The sequence below is a fragment of the Rosa chinensis genome, chromosome 3 (genome assembly GCF_002994745.2).
Source record: "Rosa chinensis cultivar Old Blush chromosome 3, RchiOBHm-V2, whole genome shotgun sequence".
Classification (NCBI taxonomy): Eukaryota; Viridiplantae; Streptophyta; class Magnoliopsida; order Rosales; family Rosaceae; genus Rosa; species Rosa chinensis.
The window spans coordinates 1,875,737-1,900,739 of NC_037090.1; the positions used below are offsets into that span (position 1 = coordinate 1,875,737).

A 25,003-nucleotide genomic window follows, 5' to 3' on the forward strand; every position below is an offset into this window, starting at 1 on the left:
CACTCATCTCTCATTCTCTCTCTCTCTCTCTCTCTCTCTCTCTCTCTCTCTCTCTCTCTCTCTCTCTCTCTCTCTCTCTCTCTCTCTCTCTCTCTCTCTCTCTCCACTCTTAGTCAACGGCTTTCTTCACCGGCGACGGTGACGAGAGCCTCCAAATCTAGATCGAGGCTCCGCTTTGGCAAAGTCAACCTTCTTCTGCAACCGGACGAAGGATCCGGCGACATCAACCTCTGGACGACAGGAGCCGGCGACATCAACCTCTCCCTCCCCGGAGAAAGTTCACCATCGAGCCCACCTGAGGCAATTTTCCAGTGAGATCAAGCACGTCTTCACACTTCACACTCTCTAAGGTCGAGCGCACCGCAGCGCAGAGGCCTCGAAGTCTACGATTTTGTCGAAGAGGACCAGTTTTCGGACCCGATCGTGAAGTTTTCTGGCAAATTCAGAAACCCAACCGCGAGGACCATATGAATTTGAAGGATGAGTTTCTCCAAACTGGTGAGTGTTCTCCTCACTGTCGAATGCTACTGATTTTGGCTGCATGTAATGATAGGGAGAGTAGTCCCTGGAAGATGGATCAAAGCTCAGTAATTTGTCTCAATTTTGATGTTAATTCTTCAAATTATGGGGTTGATTTCAGATGTGGATTTTCATATGAAGCTTGTAAATTGTAATGCTCTTTAGGTGTTATAGTCACTATGTAGTGAGCCAAGATGGGAATGTGGGCACTGGGCATCATTCAAATTTCAAGTTCTGTGTCTATAACTAATTGCTCATGTAGAACTATTTGATTTATCTAAACTTTTTCTGTTGATTTCTTCTCTCAGTCGTTGTGTTCTTTAACACTTCTGTTCTAAAAAGTTGGGAAATGTTCACATCAATGCTATGAAATTTTGATAATTTGGCAATTGATTTTTGAAATAGCTGCATTTTTATTTAGTCAAGTGAGATTCATATATTTAGAAAAGGGTAAAGCAGGCAACTATAATTGATTAAGTCCACGGCTTTCTTCAAGGCTTCACACTCTTGAAAAGACGACGTCTTTTTTTTTTTTTTGGGTAAATTGGGGGCAGAAAGTCAAGAGATTAGTTCTCATTCTAGCAACTGAAAGTCTTATTGGCTTATTGGGGGATAGTAGACGTCTATTGGAGGGCAATACATGGCTGATAGACGTCTATTGGGGGGCAATAGACGTCTATTGGGGGCAATACATGGCTGATAGTCGTCTATTGGGAGGGCAATACATGGTTAATAGACGTCTATTGGGAGACAATACATGGTTGATAGTCGTCTATTGCCCCTTTATTGAGGGGCAATAGACGTCTATTGGGGGGCAATACATGGCTGATAGTCGTCTATTGGGGGCAATAGACGTCTATTGCCCCCTAATAGACGTCTACTAGGGGGCAATAGACGTCTATTGGGGGCAAAAAAACTTTCCGGTGGGTGGTAGCCGGTGATCGGAATCCGGCGGCCGGTGACCGGATTCCGGCGACCGCTCACCGGATTCCGGCGAAGTTGGCCGGAATCCGGCTGCCGGTGATCGGACTCCGGCGAAGTCCCCTATGGTTTCTCTCTCTCTAAGTAACAAAGGTGAGGGTAAAATGGTATTAAAAAAATAATAAAAACAAAAAAAAAATCTTAATGGGGTATTAGGGAAGACCTCCTTAGAGTGTTTTGGGTAAGAGGGAATTAAAAAAACTTAGTGGGGTAAGTGGGAAAAAAATCTCTAAAAATGGTGTAAATGGACAAAATCCCTAAAATCTCCTCTGCTCATCAAAACTTGCATGTTGAAAGTTTAACCCTCAAAACTGGTAAATATATGCATTTCATCTCACAGTTCTTTACAAACTAAACCATCATTATCAATCAGTCCCTTTCACTTCAGAAACCAAAGAGCCAAACTTGCAGTCTTAAATAATATAATTATGGGTTTGTATATTGTTCATCATGCTTTACCCCAAAATTTCTTCTTTCACACTAAAATGGAGATACATAGTAGGGATGTCGTTTCTCCCCAGCAGTGTAGGTTGAATATTCTTCTGTCTTGTGTTGTACAAGTAGCTAATTTTAGTGATCGATCAGGCTAGGGACAGAAATTAAAAACATAGCTCTCTCTTTTTTCTTCTTTTTTTTTTCAAGAATTATGCACTCTATACTGCTCTCTCACTCGATTGTAGTTCTCAGTTTGGGAGAAAATTGTATTTCGCAATACCACAGAAATGATTGCAACAAGCTAGACCTTCACCACAGTAGTCTATATAGTAACATTATTGAACATGTTAATGGGCTACAATATAATTTAGTCCGAGATTTCAAGGCACGTACAATTCAATGTTTTTATACAAACACCATTCAATATATTTTGTCTTTAGCAACTTTTTTTTTTATTAGAAATTGAACTTTATTAAACTCAACAAAAATCTCAAACAAGATTAATCTCCTGCATCAATAATCTCATGGAGCCAAGGAGGCCCTACTTCTTCACAGTATATATCTTGCACCATAGACAAAGCTTGCCTTGCCAGTTTGTGAGCTATCCGATTATGCCGTTTACGAACATGCTTCCAAGACACTGTTAAGGTGAAGAATATAATCTGAATATGTGCTTCTTTTATTAGAGAGATAATGTACACGTGTCAATGTAGAGTTTGTTAGAGATAGGAGTTAGTATAAGAGTTGTAATCCAACTCTGTAAGTGCGTTGAGAAACCAAATGTAAAAATTACCAAGAGATTAATACTAGTTGTTTCTCATTTTCTCTCTCTGTTCTTCGTCTCTTTCCTCTAGTTAGGGTTTCGTTTTCACCATTGTTGCTTCAGTTTTCAAGCTTTTCTATCATGACTATGAGTTTTAGCAGACACCATAGCAAATTCACCAATCATAGTTCGGACACCTTCAAGCACTCCACCAATATTACTGAGATCCAACCCTTTTCAGTCTAATGCTTTAATAATAGTCAGAGCATCACCTGCTAGCTTTAATCTTTCAATTCCCAGCTGTTTACAAAAACACAGACCCTTCCATAACGCCAAGACCTCAGTTGACGCTGGACTAAGTGGGCAGTCAATAGGAATAGCTAGACCTCAGTTGTCTCTAGTAACTTCTTTTTTTTATCTTTTTTTTTATCAGGTAGTTAGCTGTTAGTAACTCACACTCATGCAGTTGTCTCTAGTAACTTAAGTTTATCTTTTTATAAGAAATTCATTCCAAAGAGAAAATAACGAGTGTGGATTTCATTTCCTATTATAAATTATCCACCATTCATAAATACAAGGTCAAGTGAGCAGATAGTTTTGATTAATGCATATCATGAAGAAAAATGATTGTTGGCCTCAATGAGGCCTAAGATTTGTGGCCTCAATCTAGGATGTAATATTTGATAAAAAAAAGACTATCTTATCCTTCCAAAATGTAATTGATCTAAATTATTTTGACTCTTTTTTTTCAAAAAAAAAAATATATTGCCTTTTTTTTTTCTTTTCAACACACTCATGCTTCGATTTAAACAATAATTTGTTTCTTCAATCAAAAATAGAAAATATTTCATGTAATTCGATCAATAGATTTGCATAGACATATATATGAATTCAAAATTTGTTGGGTTCCTACAAATTATGAAAATATAATGTGAAAAATACATATCAATATGAATATGAATATATTTATATATATATATTTTTTTCCTTATATTTAGACTGCTACTACTATAGAATATTTTCTTACCTCTTAAGTCTTACACGTATTTTCCAAATTCAATTTATTAATACTTTTTTTTTTACGAAATTATTTAATATTTGGAAAGAAATGTTGATGCCTATTTTTTGTCACCTAATTCGATATATTAATATTATTTGGAAAGAAAATTCATTGGAAATAATTTAATTAAATGAAGAAATATTGGTAAAATAATTTGTAGACATATCTCTTAAATTATTACATAATTAATGGCTGCTATTAACACACAATATTTTTTTATCACCTAACTAAATTTATTAATGTCATTGATTCACCCCTTAAAATCTAAAAGGAAATATGAAAGGGTAAAAATGGGATTGCAAGATTATGATTTGGCAAGATATATTATGTGAAATTAAAAATAAAATTTTGTATTTACTTACATGACATGACACATAGAATTGAGACCACAAATCTTAGGCCTCCTATCATTGCCGTATCATGAATTAGCCATAGAAAAGTGAAGTGTGCTCATGACCATTTGATCTACTGGTATAAATTTTTTCTTTCATACATACGGGGTCAAGTGAGTGTATAGTTCTAATTAATGCATATCATGAATATTTATAATAATATAATCACCAAAAAATCAAGTGACGTCTATGATAACGGTCTACTCACTCTACTAGTATTAGCTTTTCTTTCATAAATGAAATGTCACAAAATTAAGCAGTTGTCCACAAACCATTTGGTCAATGGGCGTCATTAAAATTTCTCTTCATAAGTTGGACTGGCAAAATAAGTATCTCCCAAGCCTGTTGACGAAGATCTGTTGACGAAGACCTCTACAACATACCCCCGAGCTCTACCAAGCGGGTTTGTACGAATATAATATGAAATTGCGAATCATGATGCACCAAACAACTGTCTACAGTTTCACGTACGTGACGCACGAGTTTGGAAAATATGGCCTCCAGTGGCTCCCAAGTTCAAAGTTTTCGGCTCTGAATCGACTTAATTGTCATGTGTTTTCTGAACATTGGTACGTAGCTGGGTAATAAATGTACTCAGTTATTTTGGTTTGTAGTTTTGTGTTTTGTACAGAAGAAAATGCTGGGATTTTTCTCTTGCTTGGTGCCTCCTTGAGTGCTTGTGCTTCACGAGTTTGGAATCCAAAGGCAGGGGTTTCATTTTCTCATAGGAAAGGAAAGCTAGGGTGCTCCTATGGGATCGATCACTAGGGAAATATGCATGTCAACAGTGCTGCTCTCTTTTATTTTAATGGGGATGTACGAGTTCAATCAGCAATTAATGAGATAAATCTTTGACGTGAATGCCAATTTTGTTGAGTATCTCTCTTTTATTCTTTTTAGTTTTTAATTTTGTGACTTGATGTCAAAAATGTTAAGATGAAGAATGAAACCCCATCCATAAGTCAAGATAAAGGTCAACCAGATCAACGTACAAATTTACAATCTGATCAAGAGACTACACTTGCCACACACTCAAGACATGACTCAAATGATAAAAGTCAGCCAAGCATATAAGCTGCATCAAGTCATCAACAAGCCAGTGAACAAGTGTCATTAATCCAACCGTTCTATTAGAATTAGTTAGTGGAAATTAGGTAACCTGTTTTGCATAAATAGTATATAGCCTCAATTAGCAGCTGTAATTAACTCAGCTAAGCATTTTGTAACAAACACACGGAGAAATAACCAAGTCTGTTTAGCTTTCTCTCTCTTTTCTTCGTCTTCTTCCTCACCTTAACTGGTTTTAGGGTTTTGAGTCGCATCACCATCACCACACCATGATTTCCAACAAAAAATAACCCAGAAAGGGTATATCCTACATTGCTTGTTAAAAATATTTTATAGGCGAAAGGTTACACCACTAGTGTGGTACATACATCCACATAACTTGTAATGATGATATTTCCTTGCTAGCTCTCACCCTCAAAATTATCTCCTAAGGTTACACCATTAGTGTGGTACTGTGGTACATACATTCAAACAACTCTCATCAGAAACACCATGCCAATTCAAAAACAAGCAGATCTCAACCTTCTGACTACATAGAGCTTTTACTCATGCAAGATGCAAATTGGAGAAGATCGATAATGCAGGAGCTCAAATGAAATTGAGATAAAGTCCAACGTCACTCTTGGTTATCCTCATATACGTACGTACAGTTGATGAAAGAGACTACAGAAACATGTCCACCCTATCACTTTTATCAGATTCTGCTTGGATATGAATGAAAGAATTTGAAGAAGTATTTCAAATTTCAGAATATATTTTATTTTTCCTTCTATAGGGCCTTCGTTCAAACTACATCATGGAGGCTAAGGGATTTTGCTCTTAGCAATTAGTCGCTGAATTAATTCTGTCTGGGATGTCTTTTCATAAAAATAAATCTAGTCTTAGAATACTTCAATGCCGATATCTGTCGATATTGAATCGAACAAACTAGAGAACAAATATGTTATGTTCCTTTATTTTTGATGTAAATTTCTCTTTTATTAATATCTATAAAATTTAATGTTGGGTGTATAAAAAAAAATGATGTGTATCTAATATTTAGAGGTGTGTGAATAAAATTTCTCTATTTATAATAATACAATCACCAAAAAAAGTAAGTCTTGTCCATGATCATTTGGTTTACTAGCATTAGCTTTTCTTTTATAAAAGGAATGTCACAAAATTAAGTGGCTGCCAACCATTTGATCTATGGATAAAAAATTTCTCTTTGTACGTAGGTGTGGACGGGCAAAAAATCTACCTCTCATCACTCATCACTGCCATTATTTGTACTACTAGGGTCAAGAAATTTAAGATCAGTGCGGTGAGTCAAGCCAAATGTTCAACGTACATACATATTAGTAGGAGATACGGTAGCCCTTGTCCCCAGATAAAGATACACACAACTAGAAGCCTAACTGTACGTACTCATCTGCATGCATATATGGCTGCATGCAATCTGCTCATATTTGCCAAACGAAATTAAAATATCTATATCCACCCTAACGTTAAGAAAAAATATAGGGTAGTGAAATTAGCACACCTTAAATTACAAACCACACTCCCTTTATTATATTTTAATATTTTCTCAATCAAATTTTATAGAATTTCCAAATTTACCCCTTTTGACCATAGTCCAAATTGTCTGTCAGATAAGTTTTTTTTTTCAATTCACATTTGCAGTCTTACTGAAGCTTCGTCAGAATGGCCAGTACCTCATTATCATCTATGGAAATCCTCTTTCCAGTAACTATTAAGGACTTCTACTCATTAACCCTAGATCTCTTCACCATTAATGAAACTTAAAAAATGAAAATTCATTAAAAGCTATAAGCAAGGGAGATGGGAGCTGTTGATTTGATCCTGGGAAGCATTTCTTTTCTTCTTTTGAATAGTGGGAAGCATTTCTTTTTATCTGTGTTTTGTGTTTCTGGGCTTGGAAAGAGAGAAGACAGAGAACATGGTGAGGATGAAGCCAGATTAGGGAGTAGGCAACAAAAATAACATTTCTTGGAAAATCCCAAATGGAACCGAGATCTTATAAGGACATTAATTAGCTTGATCATCGTTGAACGAATCAATTTTCCTGGAAAATTTAGTTGCAGAACCAAAGCTTTAATGGAGCTTTATAATCTTGGTGAAATGATGGGTATATGATTCGCTAAAAGCAAAGGTTGCATAAGTGGAGGATAGGTCATATATAATTGTGGTGAGGAGGTTGGGGAGGAGATTATAGAGGAGAGGGTTCTCCACCCAGTGCGGCGAGTCGGAGATGTCGGCTACAGAGGTCTGGAGGGAAGCAAGCTTGGTGCGGAGAGGCTGCCACTGGCAGGCGAATAATGGAACGGTGAGGGAGAGGGTCTCGTTGATGAGGTCGAGGAGGGTTTAGAGTGCGGCGGTGGAGGCGGTGCGCTGCATTAGGATGGTCGGGTATTGTTTTTTTTTTTTTTTTTGTTCTTTCTATTGTGTGCTGGAAAATTTGGAGGGTAGAATTGAGAACTTAAAAACAGAAACCTTGAGATATATTATAAAATTAGAGAAGGGGTGTGGTTTGTAATTTTAAGTGTGCAAATATCACCCCCCAAAATATATTGTAGTCGAACTTGTAGTCATTTTCAGCATACCAAAGCTAATTGATCTAGTCCCTTGGATAAAATCAAACATGACGTCCTCAGACAACTATTGTGCACAAAGGCTTAGAGCCTTAAACTGTATGTTACTCTGCAGCTGAGCTCCCCGTATGGTTAATAATCTAATCGTATTTGGAGACGCAAACAGGTATTGACAAACAGTACATGTGATTATGGATAAATTGGAACTCAAAACTCATTTCAAATAAGACTTTGATATCATGTATTCATGTTAAACAAATATTAGCTCTCCTTGCCAAAAAAAAAAAATTAGCTCCCAAAAAAATGATCGAGCTGTAATATCGATCAATAATTATCTGTGGTCGTATTCAAGGCAGATGATTTACTAGATAATCTGATATGAGGTAACTTGATCTATCGGCTAACCATGCCATTTGAATTTCTTTCCTCGATGTTTCACCACTTGCTTCAACTTCCAAACTCTGGAAGCATCCTCTGGGGTGACCAGACTCATAAATTTGTAATGAAGAAATTAGGCATTGTAGATCATTCTGGTGTGGCCTTTAGCGGCTGCAAGGATTGGATTCCGGTCGATCTGATCGCCTTCTGTTGCTGCTGGTTGCATGTGGAGAGGGTTCGCGTTTGTGTTTCTGTCCGTCGAGGCTTGCTGTCACTACCCGGCGTGGCTTCTTGCGGGTGGCGGGGAGTCGGGCCGACGGGGGCGCGGATGTTCAAAGGGCGGCGAAGGAGACTGTCGGCGGTGGAGTCGTTGTTGGACTGCGGACTGCACTGGTGGGTGTGTGCCTGCGCTGGTCGTTGGACTGTGGACTGCACGTGCTGGGCCTTCTTGCTTGGAGTAGGTTGGTTGCGTGACTTGGGTCTCTAGGTCATATTGGGCTGCTTAGTCTCGTTACTTGTATTACTTTCGTTCGTTTTTTTTTATTTTTTACTTCAATAATGTCCCGCCTATTTTTTGGTAAAGAGTAGTGGGCTTGGCCCCCGAATTTTTGGGCCTGCGAGATGGTGTGTTCCTTACAGAGTAAGGAGATCGCAACCTCATGTATTGTCACAAAATTAAGCGGCTCTCCATGACCATTTGGTCTAACTGTACGTACTCATTTTTTTTTCTCATGCATGCAATCTGCTCATATCTACACGATGATTATATTTGCCAAACGAATTTTTTATTTTTTCAAATAAATAGAAGATTAGGTAATATTAACTTCCCTGCTGCAGCCAATTTACTAAACGAAATTGAAATATCTATATCCACCATAAGTGAAGGCCACCATGGGAGCACCAATGGGTAAACAAAACGTGTAGCAGCCCGTATAAAATATCTATATCTAATTTTCCTTCAAGAAAGGTTGCAGACTTGCAGGTGAAAATGTTTTGCCGCCATTTAAAATACACAATATCCTCGCTATTCTGGAGGAAAGCGACCCAAAAGCCAATAATGCACATTTTTTATCTAATCAAATGAGTATTTTCGTCTTCAAAAGTTAATTAGGGCACTTACAATGATGTTTATGCATACAAATCAAGCTTAGATTTAATATTACTTTTATCATATATAGATGTGCCGACTTAAAGGAAGTCCACAGGCAAATCCAAACCCATACACTAATAACGTCGATCTATCGATCGAACACAGAGCCGTCCCTTGACCAAGGCACCTCAGTTTGGGGAAGAGGCCTCCATCTCAAAAAATATATATATATTGATTATATTTTTGCATCTCAACCGTTCAGTTTTTAGTTCTTAATGTGTAGATTACTTATGTAAATTTTCAGCCAAATTGATTATCATTAAGGCGTTCAAAATGACAATTTAATATTATAAGTATGAACGGTTCAAGTTTGACAGATTTTGTTCGTCCATTGATTTAATCTAGTTTGATACCTTAACGATCACCGATTCTGCTGAAATTTTGCATAAATGTTCTACATATTAGGGCCTAAAAACTGAACAGTTGAGATGTCGAAATGTGATCAAATAGTCTAATGCCCTATCCCTAGAAAAGACAAAAAAAAAAGGATCCCTTAGTAGAAGGGCTATATTTATATATGTTTTAAAAAAAAATATTAAAAGAAAAAACAAGCAGAACTGCAGTTTGTAGAAAACGACGTTGAGGCCAATAAAATCAAACCTATGACTCCATGAGGCTCAAAATTTCTTCTTTTTCTTTTGTATTTGTAAGTTAAACACCCAACCTTTCCTCTTTCTCTATCACTTTGGGATTAAAAAAGAAGATAACCAAAAGTTTTGCTCTCACTTTCACTATTTTGGGCAAAATGAAATATAATGTTTCTCTTCCTCTTACTCAATTCTGAATTTCACCCTCTGTTCTAATTTCGTAATCATAATTTTGATGGTTGATATAATTTTAACAAATCGTCAAGGCCTGAAATCTAAAATTTTATGGTTAGAAAATCAGGTTCTAATGTTCTTTATCGGCATTGTTTTTATTTTGTTTATATAATCTACTGTGTTTTAGTTTGAACTTTGCTTTGTTGACATTTTTTTTTTCAATGGATAAAATTATTAGAAATGTCTCTTTAAATTTTGCCTTAGGCCTCACTTTGTCACGGAACGGCCCTGATCGAACACACTTACTTCTCACTCTTGTAAACCGAAACTTATTGAAATTCTTAATCATTTAGCAGGTTAATACTTTAACAAAGCCTCTTTGATCTTCAAATCATGAAATTCTTTTCAGATGTCCTTGAACACGTATATGAAGTCATGAACCCTTAATTAGAGTGATAGATGAGACGATATTTATCCTCAAGGTTCTAAAAAAAGTTAGGCGCTAGTCGGGCGGTGATCCGAGGACTAGAGCCTCCCCCCTAGGCGGGGACTAGGCGGTTTTTAATTATTTTAATTTTTAAACTATTTTATAGTGATTTACCGAAGTTTTGAGATTTTGGAAATTAATTAAGGAAATAGAATGGGTGGAGCGATCCTAACCATCCACCGTCTCCACCTCTTGATCCTAGCCATCCATTATCAATTGGACACATCAATTGAACACATCTATATAACTGGGAGAATACACGAAATTTCGAGAGAGAGGGAGAAAGAGCTCGGTGCTCTCTGGCCCGAGACACAGCGTGACCCGGCAGGCGACCCGACCTCAAATTACACTTCCGGCCACCCCACGATGGCGCGCGGGCACCCAAGTATTCGTCTCTGCGTTGCCTACCTCCCTGCATCCTCAGATCGTCCATGCATCGACGGTGAACTGAGAAGCAAAGACTGGAAGCTCCGAGACTTCTCCGGTGAGCTCTGCAATCCCCGTCTGTTCCGATCACCTTTTAGACTACCTGTGGTATGGAATCTCCTCCCCTCGTCTTCCTCTACATGTTTGAGTAATTAGTTTTTAGTTTGGATTGGGTTTTGATGGTTTGCGGTTTTGGGTAGCTACGGCTCTGCCTTGTTCATCATTACCGGCAACCTTTCCGGCTTCGTTCTAGCTTGGTTACACGCTCTTGATAAAGAAGTCGATCATGTCGCCAAGATTACCAGCTTGGGGCGTTACATACGGCGGCGATTCAGATGAGGAAGAGGAGAAGCGGCGGGAGTGAGAGGTTGGTGGAGAGAGATGTGGTTATGATTTGCATAAGTCCGCCTTGTTGCCGACCGCCCAGAGCCAAGCCGGGGCCGCCCAGCCCATCTAGGCGGCCGATTTTCTCCCTCACGCCTAGCTCGATCGACTAGGCCATAATCGAAACTGCCTACAGCCGCCTAGGCCGATTTTTAGAACCCTGTTTATCCTAAAGCTGGAAAATCAAACATGTTTGTTCTTAGACAACTACTTTGCCCCGAAACTTAAAGCCTTAATCCGTATGTTACTTTGGAAATTATTCTATGCACCGACAGTGCAAGTGACCAAACTCTTATAAAATAATCTCAACTCTTGATATTTATTATCAACTTTATTTTTAATAAACAAAAAGTGTATTTAATACAATCTAACCATTTATTTATGTCGGTACAAGTGCACGTCAGTGTTCTAAATCCCCCCTCTACTTACTCTGCTTCGTCTTGTCTAATTAATCTAGATGCAAACAAATTAATATGGGAATCAAATATGTTTGTTCTTGGATAATTAAACTGTCCGTATGATTGATTGCTTATTCGTGAGAACTGACGCTTTAGTTTCTTGTTGCCACGTGCGGGTTGATTGCTTTATGATCATCGGATGCTTGCCTCCCTATGAGCCCATCTGTGTCGTCAAGTTATAGATTCAACTGCTTCGTTAATATGGATATTATGGGGTTGTATTTGTTCATCGATCATGCTTTACCCCATAAATTTTTCTTTGAAATCTACAACGATACATATGTAACAGGAATTCCATTTCTCCCCAGCAGTGTAGGTTGAATATTCTTCTGTTTTCTGTTTGTACAACTAGCTGATTTTAGTGATGACGGAAAGAAATTAAAAGCGTCCGTAGCTCCTTTTTTCCTTTTTCTTTTGAAGGATTACGCACTCTAAACGGCTCTCAACTGTATTTTCTTGGTTTCGGAGATTGTTTTACTCCCTATGCCATGCTTGTTTTACTCCATTGTCGCTGGCCTCTGGCCTCGCTGGTGCGTGCTGGTTGTTGTCGGACTAGCGGGTGATGTTTTCGTTGGGGTAGAGAAGGAGCAGTTGTGAGCGTTGGTTCATTGTCTTGAATGGCGTCAACAGCGTGTTTGCTAGCTACTCTGATACCGTCATGAGGGATGGAGCTCCCTGTGTGTGTTGGGAAGGTGGTGGCGTTTTCTTGCAAGGGTTCTTGATTGTGCTGGTTACGGAGGGGGAAATGGGCTTGTGCTGTAGGGTTTTTAGAGGGGTTTGACGGTGGGGACTGTTTTGTTGGTGGTGGAGCCTTGGGGTGGATATAGGATCCTGGCGAGCGAGATGGTAAAGGTGGCGGCTTAGGTTTTGGCGGGGATGTTGGTGGTTTTTTTCCAGCTTGTTTCGTCACGGGGAGCCCACTACAAACCAGAGCTTGTTTCGGCAGGGAAGGTTTCAATATCCTGGTGGAGGTTATTGGAGGTTCGGCGGCAGCTTCTTGGCAAAGAGTTAAACGCTGGATATCAGCGAAAACATAAATGTTAAAAAATTAATTTTGGTAGGGAGATAGTGTTCTGCAGAACTCCTAGAGGGAGATATGGAAGAGACTCTCAAAATACCTGGCAATAAAGTTATTCTGATAAAACTTCTACAAAATACTTACTCTTCTACACACCTTACTCAACTAGAGTAGCCTACTTATATAGGCCTATACTAGATAATGTCATAAGTGTAACAATTACAACGGACATAAGTTCTAGACTGGCCGTTACAATAACCTTAAATATTTCTAACTCCCCTATGAGGCCACTAACTCTCACCTTTGTTCTCATCATTATATTCATCATAACTCTCAATATAATTCTAGATTAATTTTATTTCCAACATGTTATGGGACACAACAATTTCTTGTTTCATTTTTCAGTTTTGTTTTTTGATTTAGTCTGTTGGCTAGATTTTATAAGTGCCTACTCAATTGAATGAGATAGAAATTGAATGAGAATAAGGAAGGGTGTAGAAAAATCAAAGTTAGAATTCCTCCTAGGGAAAGTCGAACTCAAAGTTATTATTTTTCGTTAGAAAATTTGATTCGATTGAAATTCCTAATGTGGAAGTGTCACCACACTACTAGAAATTTCCCCATTCCACACTGACTTCAATTAGTCCCTATTGGGACAAGGCACACTGATAACAGTTGCTATTGGAATTAGCTACTATGTAGCCACTATTGAGGAATCAGTCCCCTATATAGCAGGTGCCATTGGGGCAATAGACACTAATAAAACAACAGTGGAATAACGGAGTCCAAGGTAAATTCAGCATCTAATTTCACACTGATATTAGTGGCTTTGGAATGCCACTGATAACAGTGGCAAATTTATGAGGTTGTATTAAAAAAATAAGGTGCCATTTGGCACCTTTACATTCTCGTACTGTACTCAACTATAAATTTACAGATGCACCCATCAATATATAAACATCAAGACTTCATCCCACAGCTACAACGCTCCTTTTGATACAGACAGCCTGCACATTATATCAGGTTAGTTAGTTCTTATTCTAACAATTACATAGACCAACTTAACATATCAAAAACATTAGAGTGAAGCTAGAGGACTCTTTGGTTCTGAACATGTAGTATACAAGGATATAATATATCAGCTATTATAGAAATTTAGCATTCGAATAAACATAACTACAGAACAATAGGTATAAAAAACTGACGGACATGACAATGAAAAGGGATAGCAGTGCACTTCTGCATATACACTCAATTTCAAACCCTTTTGGTCATGAAAACAATTGGCAGAAAACATAGGAAAATACCTCAAAGTCACATGATATTTCTGACCCAACTTCTCAAGCTCTGCCATTACATAATCTGTGCAGGAGTGCCTGTATATTTAAAAGACAGATAAACAATTAGAGAAAAATAAACAAGAGAAATGGAACATTACCATACATTAACTATCAAAACTTTTGGTGACCATCATAAGTTAACCAATTTCTATGAATCATTCTTGTTATATATAAAACTGAACATTCAAAACCAATTCCTAAGAAACACTAAACATTAATACAAGCTAATTAGCATATTCCAATAAGTATATATACAGAAAAAAAAAGGTATAAAAAACTAACGGACAGGACAATGAAAAGGGATAACAATGCACATCTAATACTTAATTCGCACATTTACAGTGAGCTGTAATTATAATAAGTAAGAATTAGAAGATAGTTGAAGTACCTTCCAACACTGATAAATTCTCCTAAGGTGATAACTAAGAGAACAACTGAGCAGACAGTTCCAATGGGACTAAACAGTGACACCAAAACTGGCCCTCTCTTCTCCATTGCCCACCCATTGAAACTAATACAAGCTCCACTCAATGTACCTCCCTGTGAATTAGAAAGTTACAGAAGAAAAATCAAACCAATTAGCGATTCAATTCTGCAAAAATTCTGTTCATAAAGAGCGACATACTAATCCCCTAAACCTAACCCAAATAGCAACTGTTAGCTTTATATATGTTTTTCACCTATTAGTATCAAAGCCTTAGTCGCAAGAGGCTTTCGGTAATTTGGAACCTCAAATCCCTATATCCCTAATTAATCTCATAATCTTAGGACTAGAGCTAAAATAAGGACAGCAAGTCATACTTACCAGTAAAGAAAAGCCAATCAAGTCTCGAGCACTGACAAGGAGCCAACCAGTTTCGATTTTGTGATCTTGAATTAACTGTGCAGCTGCAGTTATAAACACCCTACAAAAGATGTTATGGAACATAAGGACATAGGTGCAAGAAAATCACCCAATGTTGTAGCCTGTAGTATTAAAATGAACACAAATACTACTGATTTATACTTCTGTAGTGAAGTAAGTGTATAAGCGAAGATGATTGTTCTATTTATTTACAAACATGTTATGGATGATCATCACCTGCAAGTCAACATTGCTGAACAAAACAAACACCGCAGCAAGGAGATACAAGCAACTGATAATATTTTGCTTATCAAAGATTACATCAGGAGAATGAGCTTGATATTGAATCTCTGTTGCTGGGCCTGAAGTGGTGCTTTGCATTATGCTCATTGTGAAAGCGCTTACCACACACAACAATGTGCCTAGAATCTTCACTTTACTGTATAGGCAACTAAGTTTTCTCTCCAATCTGCATAGCCATCATAACTAAGTTATGTTCTGTTAAATATTCTAATGATTCATAAACAAGTAGAGATGAAAATTAAACTATAGATCCCTAACAGTACAAGCGATAACACAAATACTTCCCGGAGTAAGATTAGGCATGGTTGTTGCCATTGCTGGTAAAGTGAGCACAATCCCCTTTAAAAATAATACCTGAAACAAAGTAGTGTTGTATTTAAAAAGCAGCGTCAAAGAAACATTTGGCCTAAAATACAAACACAATGTAAAATCCAACAAACAAAACTATCAAATTGAAACAAAATCTGGCTAAGAAATAGAATCTTACACATTTATGGGCAGCTTTTCTCTGCTGAGATCCTTCTTTTTTGAATTCAAAACCTCCTCTGTAACGTCTTAGTATTGCTCTCAATCTCTCCTTCACAGTGCCTCTAAGCCCTCTATTTAGAAATTTTCTATCAAAGGCTGTAAGTAAAAGCATTTGTTATTCTTGAAATGCTTTAGGGGCATTTCAAAAGCAATGTTAAATGAGCTTTGTTGTAAAGGACATGGATTTTGAGTTTGAATGACTACTTCTTGTCTAAGCCAAACATAGTCAACAATGCCTTCTGGAAACAAGTCATTCTTACATTAATTTTATTCAAGAAGTAACACATTCTTTTAAGATAACACATTGATCTCAGAGTGTATTTGGGTAGTTTACCATTTCCAAAGAGAATATATATATATATATATATATATATATATATATATCATGGGTTGGTTTGATTAGCTCACCTGTACATGGAAAATCAATAGTGATAGCGGGATTGAAATGCCCACTGGAGATGTAACCAACAGAGTAACTCAATGCATCCGGTTGATTATCATTATATCCCATTTCCTTGAGCAACATACCTTCCAACGCACAAGAAAAACCCAAATGAAATTTCATCAGACATAAACATTCAAGATCTGCAACATACAAGCCTAAAGATTGAAAATTTAAAAGCATAGAGAAGAGAATACAGAAAGTTACCGCGAGCACCCCTGCCTGCCTTATCGAAAGGCCTCGTAGATCTAAACCCTCATCGTCGGAGAACGCTACAACAGATCCGCCACTCCATCTAAGCCAACCTCGAATCACCAAAGCCTCGAGGTTGGCTTAGGCCGAAAAATAACATGGCTTTTGAAACTGTGATCAATGAAATCGAGCGATTCTGGAGTAACAATCAAAAATTTATGGAGCAGACGAACACTTAAACGAGAGAGAGAGAGAGAGAGAGAGAGAGAGAGAGAGAGAGGCAAATAGCAGGCTAGGGTTTTAGTCGAATCAAGTGAATTTATACGATAGAGACGTTCTTTGCTGTCTCGGCACCACACCATAAGAGTTGTTTAGAACTTAGCCCAAACATATGAAGGCTGGAGCCCAATCATATTCAGCAAATATTATTATAATGTATTTGGCACTGTTTCAGTACTAGCACAATGTTTATTCACCCATTAGACACTGATGTACAGTGAAAGAAAAAATTAAGTCACTGTTGTCAAATATCAGTGTGATACTGTTTGGAAAAGCCACTTATCATTTGTGGTGTCTATTCAACAGGTGCTATTGGGGAAATTTTTAGCAGTGCCATGTCCCAAGTCCAAATGTTACATTGTCGAGGGGAATTGCCAAATTAAGAAGAAGTGATATTCTCGTGGGATCCGTGAATCAAGAGAGTTGGATCGATGTGAGTCTGTCAATGAGCACTAGTGGCAGTAGTGGTACCGGCCGGTATAATGCCAAGTGTCGCGTTTCATCAGCAAATGTTGACGGACATCCCCATATAGTTGTGAACGGAGGGCGTCTGCGTTTATGTATGTTTGTATTAGTTGGGCTAGAGAAGGCACAGAGGGAGGCTGCTTGTGCTGATGCGATTATTAAGTTCTAAATTTTTTTGTTTTGAAGTTTCATCATCTCCCTTTAGATTGTTTGCTACATACTTGGGCCTCGTTTGATTGCCGGAAATGAAATTAGTTTCTTAGTCTTTGTCATGAGTATGGAAAAGTAAACTTCCCACTAGTTTCCCTACTAATGTTTGGAAACACCGGGAAAGTAAGCGCAAAAATATATTTTAATTTCATTTCCAATGTTTGGTTTGCGTATGGTTAGAAAAGTAGGTAACGTCAATTTTCCAATAATATCTTTATTATCAAAACATAAACAATTCAAAATTCAAATATTTCTTGGATAATTTGGTAATAACAACCACTATAATAATCTTTAGAGTAGGTAATCAATTTGCAATTAATACAGGGAAAGTATGAGGGAAAATGCATCTCATGGAGTGTGGGAGGATCTATTTTCCCCCCTATTTTCCCTTTATGCAGGAAAGTTGTTCCTTTCCTTGGGTGTGCCTAATACAGGAAAAGATCAACTTTCATTTCCCAACTTTTCCATTCCGCGAACCAAACGAGACATTGATCGACACTTTACTACAACAAATAACATCGAATAATGAATACCCTTGAACTTTGGGTTAATTTCTCTGGCCTACCCCAATTGTTTGTGCTTATTCTAATGCCACTTGGCCAATTTCTAATGCCATTTACCGTTTCACATTCAAAAAGAAAAAAAAAATTAAAACTTAATAATCGCAATTAAAATGAACGAGCTTGCAACAGCTGATTTGGACCGTTATGTAAATATCCAAGATAAAATGCTATCATATCTGCGTCTCCTTCTTTGCTCGGAAGCTCAGAAGTTAGAAGCTTCCATAGATACTTGCAGATCCATCATATAACATATAACAAGATAGAATTTTGTAAGCCTAGTCTTTTTTTTGTAAGCCTAGTCTTGGACACATGTTATTTGTTCATTTTTTTCTTTGTTAACGTTTAGCTACCATACCCTACCTTGGTTGTAGTCTATGAAAACACTTGCTTGCATCACCCATTCTGTCACCAATCATGACTCAACCAAGGAAAAATGCATATTCTATAAAAGTGGTCAACAAAGTATATATATATTTTTTTTCATATTCTTTTTCTTCTAGCAATGCTTGCACGTATGCACATCACATGCAACTATTATTTCAGATTTTGTATCGGAAAACTACTATTTCAGATTACTATTACGATGTCGGTCCTGAATACAACCAACAATTTCCATTTTATTGAGCTGTGAGATATGTATCAGCTAAGAAATGAGTCATAGATGTTAGCTTGATCTAAATTTTAGCTTGATTATTTCTTATGAGTTCAAATTTTTTACGAAATAATTGTCATTAAACATGTTATCAAAATCTTGTTTGAACGCGCGGGTGCTGCGGAGTTCAAATCATCATTTTCCCAATGTCTAATCATCTGCGAATTAGACTATACCCGGGAAACTTGAAGCGTTCCGGCAGACCACGCAGTTGTTCAAGAACACATCATGTTTGATTTTCTCTCTAGGACTAGAAGATCTTCGGTGTACTGACAATGACTGCAAGTTTGATTAAAATATATTTCCTTTCAGCAAAATGGAGGATATACATATCATTGCGTAAACATCTTACCCTACAAAATTAATTCGTATGAGCTATCAGATCACTCAGAATGGACAAAAAATGTATGACACTGACACAGAAAGAAACATAGCTAACTTGGTTTAAGCAATAATACAGTTAATACTCAGTTATTTCATTGTTTTGTTTTGGCTGATTCTTTTTTGTACATACATCTAGCAATCATTATCTCCATTGTTGTATTATCAGCCTATATATATAGCTAGCTGCCAAAAGAAAAGAAAATTTATAAAATTTTAGATGGGCAGACATTTGAGAATTTAATGGTATTCAACAGGCAGTATATAGTCCATCTGCATGGATACTCTCAGCAGCAACTTTTTTCTAGTCTTTGCCTTTATGTAATTTCCACATTGTTTCTTTGCCGTAGTTCCTTCCTGGTTGCTTCCATATATGCAGTGATTCAAGAACCTCCAGAAACTTAAAATTACTCACGTGTGTTAATCAACAATGTCTATATATAGCCTATATGCATAGAAGGACACACAGCACAGAATCAGGTATCTCGATCTTTTAGTAGCTCGAAGCAAATGGAGCAACTTAGAAACTGCGAAAATCGTCAGCAGAGAGCTGAGAGGCAAAAGAGGAGCAAAGCTGAAACACCCATTATGATCAAGTATATTTCCAGCCCTATGATGGTTCAAGCCAACAATGCCTCAGAGTTCAGAGCAATTGTTCAGGAACTCACAGGCCAAAATTCTGACACTACCATTCCAGATCATGGAACAAACCAAGCAAGCTGGGTTTCTAACCATAGAGCTTCACAATCAGCAAATATGAAAACCCAAAACGCCGATGAGCTGATGAAGTTTTCAGATGACCGTGTAGAAGTTTTCAGTCAGTTTGATGAAATTAAGTTCTGGAGGGAAGTTTCAGAGAGCTTCTGCGCTTCCGAATCTCCATATGGTTATGCATGATTTAAAGATTGTTTTCACTTTAACAGTATATATGATATTTCACTGAGTTTATTATTACTGCCTCGAAAGGCCTTTGCTGTGAGTTGTATGAGTGTTTCCATTGTACAGACTTATTTTGGCATAAAAGTAAAAGCAGATCAAGAATTAAAGCTACAAATTTACATGATATACTACCATAACTGCATTGTCTCACTTAAAAAGCACAGAGTGCAAGGTTTGAGGATAAAAACACTCACCATTGTTTACACATAACATAAACATAGGTCCCTTAAGCAGAAAGTGTCTTCTGTTCTGCACCTAAGCTCATCTTCCTCGGCTACCTCCCTAAGTTCATACGCTAGCAGACCATTATGTCCATGATCCTTACCTCTTAATCATCAGCGGATTTCAAGTAAAGAGTCTCACCCCCATCTCCGCCATGGCCTCCAGAGCTCCCGCCCCGCCCATCAGAAGAACCAAGATCTTGCTTACTCCCACTGCCCATCCTCCTATGCAAGCCTTCCCCACGTCCAAAATCAGAAAATCCTCCAGCCCCAAGTTGCCCACTGCCTCCTGCATTACTTGCCTCATTCTGGAGCATGTGAAGTCCCCCGCTTCCTCCAGAGCTCATGGCAAGTTGGCTATGCAGGGCTTGCTGTTGCAGAGCTGAAAATGGCTGCTGGTTGTACATCATGGAAGAACGCGCAGCCATGAGCGATTGGGGTGACATCTGTTGAGCTGCTTGTTGCTGCATGTAATTTGCTCCTGGTTGCATCATGCCACCGGAAGGGTACTACAAAGAGGTTTACAGAACACAGTCAGGGAATCTATGATTTGCGAAAAAAGATGTACCCAGTAGCACTTTAAATCTCTATGCCTTATAAATTAGGATTTTGGCCATTCTCCAGGTCATAATGTTTTTATTTTTCTCACGACTATCCCAGCATAAATTCAAGTTTAAGGGAAGAACTTTGTTAAACATTCAAGAAATGAAACATCAGAGAATCATAAACTTCTACATAGTATTTGTCGATTATGTAATTAATTAATTGTGAATTGGCAAATCAGGGACATATCAAAAAATAAAAAATAAAAACTTTGTTAGGGACAATAGAATTCAGAATTATAGCCTAGCACTATCACATGTGTTTCACAACTTAAAGGGCACAAGTGAAAGTGATTTCCAAAAGCTTCCCATTTTCAGTCCACAGATGCAGAGGTACTAACAGTAAAACATGTATTTCACAACTTAAAGGGCACAAGTGAAAGTGATTTCCAAAAGCTTCTCATTTTCAGTCCACAGATGCAGTGGTACTAACATTAAAACATACAAACAACAACTCAAATATAAAGGAATCGGTTTACTAGCTGCAGAGAATAACAGAACTACAGTAGAAAGTGGATATGGAAGGCCTGGACTATATCCGATTACAATTTCAATCCATGTCGGAAATGTCTACAAAAGTTACAATATGGAAATGCAGTGTGTACCTGAGGATGCATAGTGGGAGGTTGGGGTTGGGAATCAGCAATGGCAGCAAGGTACATCAGATTTCGCTGTAGCCTTGCTTGGTTCCTATAACAATCACAAGGAAATCACTAACATTTCTGTAAATTTTTAAACATATTTATTTTTATTTCTAGCCACTGAACTTCGAATATCCAGTCTGCCTTCAGCAGGACCTTGGCACATGTTTATGTGCACTACGAGGCAGCACCCTGATATATTAACTGGCTTTAATTAGCAGTAAATTCTAAAAGTACACGTTTTACCTCCAAGCCAAATAGGGCTAACTTTCAAAACAAGAATTCTGATTTTACTAGAAGCTAATAGGTTAAACCCCACAAAGCAGTTTCCAATATCCTAGGTTTTAGAGGGTCCAACTTACTGCGTGGTGCTAATAAATTGCAAAGTAGGAGAATAAAAGAAATAAATGCTCACTCTGCACATTCACTCAATTTCCCTGAATTCTGGCTCTCAACAATCTTCAGAATCAATGACTTGTTCTCATCCAAATACTGCAACAATACATAGTGAACTCAGGAACAATTTAAGTTATAGAGTACATGTAAATAATAAAGAGAAGTATAGTAAAAAGAAAAAGAATACTTTCCTTAAGTGAGAAATGCATAATAATTAATGTTTATTCCAAAAAAAAAAAATTGATCTGAAGAATGAAGAGGGTTGCAACCAAATTACAGGCCAATGATCTGGCCACATCTGTAGCACTTGACAGCAACATACACATTTTACATGCAGATGATTTCCCACTTGAAAACCAAGTCACTAATACTACCACATCAACTCACATTTATTACTAAGCATAGAGAACCAAGTAGAGTAATAGTATTGAGATAACATTGGAGAATGATGAATTTGAAAGAATGGGAACCAACAGAATCAAACGGTGTTGTTTTTTGGTGGCGAAATGGTGCTGCTCAACTGATCAGAAAGACGACAACAAGTCAACAACTATCAGACAATGCTGGGACACAGTTATGGCAGTTCATATGAGGAACTAGGACATGCATGATTACAGATTGAGAAAATAATTTTCATTCCATACAAGGAATGCGAGTAAACATTTCACCTAAAGCATGAGATTGAGCCAAAGATCTGCATAATTAGTACAGTGGCGATACAATAACTAGAAACAAGGTTCTTGACATGTGATTAAAAACCTTTGACACAAAACAGCCCAAAGTACAAATGCAGCTCCAACATGATCAAAACTTTTGTTCATTAGTTCTATTAGTCTGTGAAACTTCTTGTATAATCGACAAAAAAGCTGGGCACGCTTCTTAGCTGAAAACCAAGTATGGAAAAGATTCTTTCAGTGAATGATTCACAAAGTCAGAAGGAGCAATGACACCAGCAGAAGCTTAATTCCAAGATGAGGATGTGTATAATGTTAACCAGTTGGATATGCTGATTTGGCTCTAACTTATCGAGAAGAACTTGCCCAAAAGCTACTTTAAGCATACTTTTTAAAGTCTTTGAAGCATTTAAGTATTTCACAGTTTCAATTACAGTTCTGGAAGTACTTTAGGAGGCCCTGTACATCCAACTAACTGCTTCCTTTGAGATTTGAGTATGCTTTTATTCTTTTACCTCAATTTCAATGCCCTTCTGAAAATAATTTGGTCTTTCATGACAGGTTTTCAAACGGAACTTATAGCCAAAACAAGATCAGCTCAATACACCTTTTTTTTTTTTTTTTTTGAAAACAAGAAACACAGATCAAACTGCAGACAGTTTCTGCAGACTGATCACCTAACTTATAAAACTAACAGACTCTTCAACTTATTCCTACAAAACTACTGGAATCAAACGGACGACCAAACAGATCCACATAACATTAAATCCAATTTGCAACAATAAAGCTAATTACTTTGTGGCCCATGGTATGCCATCAAGGTTTTTTAGGGCAATCATACTTCAGTAAAGTAAAAATATTATTTCACCAAAAAAAAAAAATTTTCAAAGTCATTATTTTTAAAATAAAATCAAAGCACCAGTCTTTATGCTAGACTCAGCCGCAAAGGCCACCATATCTTATAAAATATTAAAAACAAAGCTAAGAGCAAAAGGGCAAAATCACCCCAAAATGAATGAAAGGGTTTTATGACCACTCTATATCCACCAGAAAGAAAATTTATAACACCATCAAAACCAAAAACAATAAACAATTACTTACATACAAGTACAACATAACAGATACACGGATTCATCAAAACCATTGAAACCTTCATTCAAAACAGGGGCTCAAAACAGAACTTTAAAGTTGACCGTGGAAGATGAACAATCACTAAACTGGAGATGCCCAGCTAATAACACAAATGAAGGTAGCAAAAGTGACCAACAATAGCAGAGTATGAAGAAACACTGTCAAACACATAGTAATGCCAAAACTAAATAAACAGAACACATGCAAAAGCCAAACACCAAAAACCCAGTAACATGATCAAGCAAAGATTACAGAGAGCATGTGTAGCCAAAGAACATAGCTTGAGAAAATAATAAAGAAGCATTGAGTACAAGTATACACAACCAAAGATCAAGCTTTAGAGAAAGGAGATCAACTTTGTGCATATAAAGAAAGGAAACAGATAAAAGTGCCCAGAAAAAATGAGGCAGAGAAGAAGGAGGAGAAGAAGAGGACCTGTTGAATGTGATCAGTAGTGACACTGTTGGGATAATAGCCTGCCATCATGGGCTGCATCTGCATCAGGTGCTGCTGCATCTCTCTTTTATATCACTAGTTACACAAAGACACTATCTCTCTCTCTCTCTCTCTCTCTATCTCTCAAAACACTTTCTCACTCCTCAAGTCCCCAGCAGGGTTGTTCACAGACTTGAGAGACCACACTCACTGCTGCCCTTTGCCTTTTTTTGCTCTCTGTTTTCACTTTCTCTCTTTCCCTTCCTTACACACAATGACACTACCACCGCTCAGAGATATAGGGACAGTGAGAGGGTGAAAGAGAGTTGAGTTGGGTATATATGAAAAAGAGAGCCTTTTTGGGGTTTTGCTTGGTTTTGGCTTTCTGGGTTTTTTGTTTTCTTTCTCTCTCTCTCTCTCAGAACGTGACCTGCTGCTCTAAATAATTTAAAGACCCACAAATCCACAATAAAATCTACCCAGAAGGACAGGGATCAATTCTAAAGTACTATTCAGACCAAATAATAATATTCTAAAAAACTCTTTTACTATTATTCTATTAACCTAACAAATGACATTGAATTGAATTCATAGGTGGTGGTGATAGGTCACTCATATCGTTCATCACAATGCCTGTTGGCTAATTTGGACTGACCAGTGCTTTCTTGGGTCCAAACTCTTCACGTCCCTCGTATTGATGGTGATGACGTCTTGGCTGTGTCAAAGAGATTCCATGAAAGCTCCTCTACAACCAAAGCCAAAGTGCAATGGTTTGGATATTAGTAGCTGCATAATAAATTGGGGTCAATTCAGTGAGGTGCTTCACCAAAAATGGGAAATAGAAAATTTTTGGAAAGGGGCAATAAATTTGATAGTGAATTAACTAGACATGTA

The 25,003-nt window shown here is 37.5% G+C and overlaps 1 protein-coding gene and 1 pseudogene across 1 annotated transcript; both read right to left on the reverse strand.

The window, feature by feature from the left end:
• Positions 1-113: 113 nt before the first annotated feature.
• LOC112192489 lies at positions 114-16,397 on the reverse strand (annotated as a pseudogene).
• Positions 16,398-20,111: 3,714 nt separating this feature from the next.
• LOC112191309 (GRF1-interacting factor 1) lies at positions 20,112-24,190 on the reverse strand. Its single transcript, XM_024330628.2, has 4 exons — positions 24,110-24,190; positions 21,889-21,965; positions 21,438-21,522; positions 20,112-20,739 (listed from the first exon to the last, which is right to left on the reverse strand). Exons 1-4 carry the CDS (start codon positions 24,188-24,190, stop codon positions 20,338-20,340), a joined length of 645 nt encoding a protein of 214 aa, XP_024186396.1. The 3' UTR covers positions 20,112-20,337.
• Positions 24,191-25,003: the final 813 nt, after the last annotated feature.